General features: G+C 45.9%; 1 protein-coding gene across 1 annotated transcript in view; it reads left to right on the top strand.

Annotated features, from left to right (window-relative positions):
• Positions 1-6,000, top strand: part of LOC142108407 (uncharacterized) — an 87,556-nt gene that overhangs the window by 75,420 nt on the left and 6,136 nt on the right. Inside the window, exons 16-20 of the mRNA XM_075192029.1 lie at positions 707-728; positions 1,381-1,578; positions 1,655-1,754; positions 1,870-1,967; positions 2,099-2,210. Coding sequence (XP_075048130.1) covers positions 707-728; positions 1,381-1,578; positions 1,655-1,754; positions 1,870-1,967; positions 2,099-2,210 — 530 coding nt within the window. The remainder of the gene's footprint in view (positions 1-706; positions 729-1,380; positions 1,579-1,654; positions 1,755-1,869; positions 1,968-2,098; positions 2,211-6,000) is intronic.

Below are 6,000 nucleotides of genomic sequence, written 5' to 3'. Positions count from 1 at the left end.
TCTGCTATAAATAAAACAGGGACATGACTGGAGAGGTGAGGGATTCTGGGAATGTCACAGTGACATCATTCTTACTGCTATAAATATAACAGGGACATGACTGGAGAGGTGAGAGGGATTCTGGGAATGTTACAGTGACCTCATTCTTACTGCTATAAATAAAACATGGACATGACTGGAGAGGTGAGAGGGATTCTGGGAATGTTACAGTGACCTCATTCTTACTGCTATAAATAAAACATGGACATGACTGGAGAGGTGAGAGGGATTCTGGGAATGTCACAGTGACATCATTCTTACTGATATAAATAAAACATGGACATGACTGGAGCGGTGAGGGGTTCTGGGATTGTCACAGTGACATCATTCTTACTGCTATAAATAAAACAGGGACATGACTGGAGAGGTGAGGGATTCTGGGAATGTCACAGTGACATCATTCTTACTGCTATAAATAAAACAGGGATATGACTGGAGATGTGAGGGATTCTGGGAGAGGCTCTATGACCCTGGTTACAGAGACCCACATGACTCCAGCCTTGGAGAAATACTAGGACACTTTCCAAATCTACTTTGTATATCAGAAGTGTGCATTAGGATGTAGCCCACAATATTATTTGTGGCCATTAGCTTCTGTGAGATCCTCTATAGAAATGTTTTTATATTATAGTTTATTCTTCCCATGAGCCTCCTCTCTGGCTCACAGGATGGTGTCCATTCTCACTCTGGTACTTTCTACTCTGCCTCAGTCGTCTCCCCCTGAACAGCTGTAAATGAGCAGCAGGTAGACAGTCTCAGATAGAAGTATCAGTCCCACAATCTTCACAGATGTTGGATATATTGTATTGACCACAGTGTGTTGTTGGTTTTTATTTCCTATCAATAACTGAGACTTTTTAACTCATTTTACAATTATGGGATGTTTTCCATTTTCTGGAGTTTCTTTTTAAATTGGCAAAATAGACAAGAAATGCTTTATTTTACACATACAATCCCTGCCCTACCTGTAACTGTTTCCTATATGCAGTGTCTATTAGTGTGTATACAGCACTTACCTCACATACTATCTGCCATAGGTCGCCCATTCTGAGTCCTCTGTCTGCTACAAGCCCCCACTTCAAACTCATCTTACTGTCTGCACTGATTTATCCAAGCAGATGATAGATCCGTGGGGGCGGCTGTAGATAGAGGACTCAGATAGGTGGGACCACTGAAGGTATCCGGAGCTGCCACTCTCTTGTATATAGGAATCAGTTACATATAGGATATGGATGACAATTATAAAATAGAACATTATTGTATGTTTTGCACGATTAACACCTAAATAAAATTCTAAATATGTGGATCTTCATTTACCTTGATATCTCTCTTCATACACAGGATTACACAGTAGTGATGAAGAGATCTGGTGAGTGTGTGACACCCAGGAGCCGCCCCTGTGTGTCAGGAGGATTGAGCAGGACCCAGAGCCCCATCCCCATCACGGTGCCTGAACCTCACTCACTGATACGTGAGGGAAACAATGACCAGAAGATCCTGGAACTGACCAACAAGATCATTCAGCTGGTGACTGGAGAGGTGACTGCTGGGAATGGGACATTATACAGTAACACCAGGGGATGTGTCTGGATGATGACTGTCATTGTGTTATCAGGTTCCTATAAAGTGTGAGAAGGAGTGGGAGAATTTAGAAGGGCCCAAGGGTCTGTACGAGGAGGTGAAGATGGAGAATCACCGGATCCTCACATCACTGGGTAAGAGGAGACTTTCATTTATTGTAAAGTGGAGCAGTTTTGGAGGCCACCAAGATACACATCATCTGATAATCATATTTATGCAATGTAATCAGTCACTGTGTGTTTCCTACAGATGGATCCAGTAACAGAAATACCCCAGAGAGATATCTCCGTCCTCTTTATTCACAGGATTGTACGGAGGAAATTCCCAGTATCCCACAGGAGTATCAGGTAGATTTTAGGGTCTCACTGAATCAATTAAATCTGAGTAAATCTTATAAACTGATATTCTTCTGTTTCACCTCAAATATTAAATCAAATATTATTAAATATGATCTTATTATTGTTTTGTGGATATTTAGGATGATGTCCTGACTGATATTAAAGTAGATATTACAGAGGGAGAAGAAGAGACGTATGTGAGGGGTGATCAGCAGTGTAAGGAGGAGGAAATCCCTACAGATATCAGCACAGGTGAGTAATAAACACTTATTACAGAAAAGAGTCACATATTCTGCTTATTCAGTCACTAAAACTATCATTTATTCTACACCCTCCTCTGTCAGTACAAACTAATGAGGAAAACGTATCTGTGCAGTGGGAGAGTCAGGAGCCATCAGCCCCTATTAGACTCCTGTTCTCCTCCTCACATCATATCATTGTGTGCTACCAGCCCAGAGATCTGACCAGTCTCCTCCTCACATCATATCATTGTGTGCTACCAGCCCAGAGATCTGACCAGTCTCCTCCTCACATCATATCATTGTGTACTACCAGCCCAGAGATCTGACCAGTCTCCTCCTCACATCATATCATTGTGTACTACCAGCCCAGAGATCTGACCAGTCTCCTCCTCACATCATACCATTGTGTGCTACCAGCCCAGAGATCTGACCAGTCTGCTCCTCACATCATATCATTGTGTGCTACCAGCCCAGAGATCTGACCAGTCTCCTCCTCACATCATATCATTGTGTGTTACCAGCCCAGAGATCTGACCAGTCTCCTCCTCACATCATATCATTGTGTGCTACCAGCCCAGAGATCTGACCAGTCTCCTCCTCACATCATATCATTGTGTGCTACCAGCCCAGATCTGACCAGTCTCCTCCTCACATCATATCACTGTGTGCTACCAGTCCAGAGATCTGACCAGTCTCCTCCTCACATCATGTCATTGTGTGCTACCAGCCCAGAGATCTGACCAGTCTCCTCCTCACATAATATCACTGTGTGCTACCAGCCCAGAGATCTGACCAGTCTCCTACTCACATCATATCATTGTGTGCTACCAGCCCAGAGATCTGACCAGTCTCCTCCTCACATCATATCATTGTGTGCTACCAGCCCAGAGATCTGACCAGTCTCCTCCTCACATCATATCATTGTGTGCTACCAGCCCAGATATCTGACCAGTCTCCTCCTCACATCATATCATTGTGTGCTACCGGCCCAGAGATCTGACCAGTCTCCTCCTCACATCATATCATTGTGTGCTACCAGCCCAGAGATCTGACCAGTCTCCTCCTTACATCATTTCATTGTGTTCTACCAGCCCAGAGATCTGACCAGTCTCCTCCTCACATCATATCATTGTGTGCTACCGGCCAAGAGATCTGACCAGTCTCCTCCTCACATCATATCATTGTGTGCTACCAGCCCAGAGATCTGACCAGTCTCCTCCTCATATCATATCACTGTGTGCTACCAGCCCAGAGATCTGACCAGTCTCCTCCTCACATCATATCATTGTGTGCTACCAGCCCAGAGATCTGACCAGTCTCCTCCTCACATCATATCATTGTGTGCTACCAGCCCAGAGATCTGACCAGTCTCCTCCTCACATCATATCACTGTGTGCTACCAGTCCAGAGATCTGACCAGTCTCCTCCTCACATCATATCATTGTGTGCTACCAGCCCAGAGATCTGACCAGTCTCCTCCTCACATCATATCATTGTATGCTACCAGCCCAGAGATATGACCAGTCTGCTCCTCACATCATATCATTGTGTGCTACCAGCCCAGAGATCTGACCAGTCTGCTCCTCACATCATATCATTGTGTGCTACCAGCCCAGAGATCTGATCAGTCTCCTCCTCACATCATATCATTGTGTGCTACCAGCCCAGAGATCTGACCAGTCTCCTCCTCACATCATATCATTGTGTGCTACCGGCCAAGAGATCTGACCAGTCTCCTCCTCACATCATATCACTGTGCTACCAGCCCAGAGATCTGACCAGTCTCCTCACATCATATCATTGTGTGCTACCAGCCCAGAGATCTGACCAGTCTCCTCCTCACATCATATCATTGTGTGCTACCAGTCCAGAGATCTGACCAGTCTTCTCCTCACATCATATCTGTCACGGGCACTAGGAGTCTTTACCCAGTATCACCCGCTGATGGTCTTATCAGAGCAGTAGAGTTGGTATATGATACTCTGATGGCAGGGTGATAATGGAACTGGAAACAGCAGATGGTTAGAGAATGTTCAGAAAGTCTATGACTAGCAGCACTGGTAAACAATAGGTAACTGAACACGAGGATCTGGATGGACAAGGACACGTGAGGGTAGTCAGTGGTCTGCGCACGGCAAGTTGTACCACTGCTATAGTGAGAAGGAATGTCCAGGAGTAATAAGGAGGTGGAAGTCAGCGGTCTGCGTATAGCATGTTGTACCGCTGTCTGTAGTGAAGGAATGGAATCCAGGTGAAGGTAACGGGGAAGTCAGTGGTCTGCGTGTAGCAAGTTGTACCACTGCTTATGTGAGAGGATATATGCAACTGGTGACACAGGAAAACAGGAATCAGTGGTCTGCCTCTAGCAAGTTGTACCACTGAATATATATGTGAGGAAGGACACGAGGAGATAAATGCAATGCAGAGTCTACACGGGTACACTGAACTTGATCCCACGTTGAACTGCACACAATAATAATAATGAATGAACAGCACTGCACAGATAAACAAAGTCACTAGTATAGTCCAGCAAAAGGAAACACAGTCAATAATAGCAATAGTCTCAGAGGATGGAAACTCCGGAGGAGAACAACTCCAGATGGATATGCAATACACCAGCACAGTCAATGAGAAGTATGCATACCGTGGTTCAGATGAGCAGGCTGTTAGAGATAGCTGCAGGGATACCTGAGCGGCAGGGAACTGACGAGATGAGAAGTCCTTGCAGAATGGAAGCGGCAGGTAGGTGCAGCGCACTGTAGGTAGGCCAGCAACGACGACAAAATACTCAGGAAGCAGTAGTATATCGAATTGAACAGCAGGAGACCACAGGAGAGCTGAAGCGATGTAGCAGAGCTGGAAGCCGAGGAGCGTAGACTCGATGCTAACAGGCAAGTTGACACAAATGGACACACTGTAGAAGCAGTAGGCAGCGGGTCAGCTGAAGGCAGGTAGAATGCAGACTGGAGCGCTGAGACGAGCAGGACTCTGTAGACACGTTGAAGTAGCTAACAGGAATCAGCTGGAACAGTAGCGATGTAACACAGGAGAGTTGGAGAGATCTGTAACTTGTTAGACACACGGAGGCAGCGGATAGGAATCAGCTGCTGGAGTCACGATGAAACACAGGAGAGTTTGCAGTAATCTGTAACTGTAGATATACGGAGGCAGCGGATAGGAATCAGCTGCTGGAGTCACTAGGAACACGAGGAGTAGAAGTGGTCTGGAAACCACAAACGGCAAACAGGAATCAGCATAAGCTGAACACACGAGGAGGCACTGGAACACCTTCAGAGACTCATGAGGAATGAGACTCCAAGATCAGGCAACGTGGTACTGACCACAGGTGCTTAATATAGGGAGTGTTGCCTGATCAGCCAATTAAGTTAAAGGAACAGAACTGAAGGTTAGAAGGGACTGCACATGCGCAGTACCTCATTATAATGGACGGACACGGTTCCTAGCTACCTTAGAAGTAGCACTCACAGTCCGGTGAGTGACAATATCATTGTGTGCTACCAGTCCAGAGATCTGACCAGTCTCCTCCTCACATCATATCATTGTGTGCTACCAGCCCAGAGATCTGACCAGTCTCCTCCTCACATCATATCATTGTGTGCTACCAGTCCAGAGATCTGACCAGTCTCCTCCTCACATCATATCACTGTGTGCTACTGGCCCAGAGATCTGACCAATCCCCTCCTCACATCATATCATTGTGTGCTACCAGCCCAGAGATCTGACCAGTCACCTCCTCACACTGTCTGGTGTATCTCATGGGACGTCAGTCTGACTCCATG

The sequence above is a fragment of the Mixophyes fleayi genome, chromosome 12 (assembly GCF_038048845.1).
Source record: "Mixophyes fleayi isolate aMixFle1 chromosome 12, aMixFle1.hap1, whole genome shotgun sequence".
NCBI classification, from domain to species: domain Eukaryota; kingdom Metazoa; phylum Chordata; class Amphibia; order Anura; family Limnodynastidae; genus Mixophyes; species Mixophyes fleayi.
Note: the sequence above shows the minus strand (reverse complement) of the source record. Positions and strands in the feature narration are given on the sequence as shown.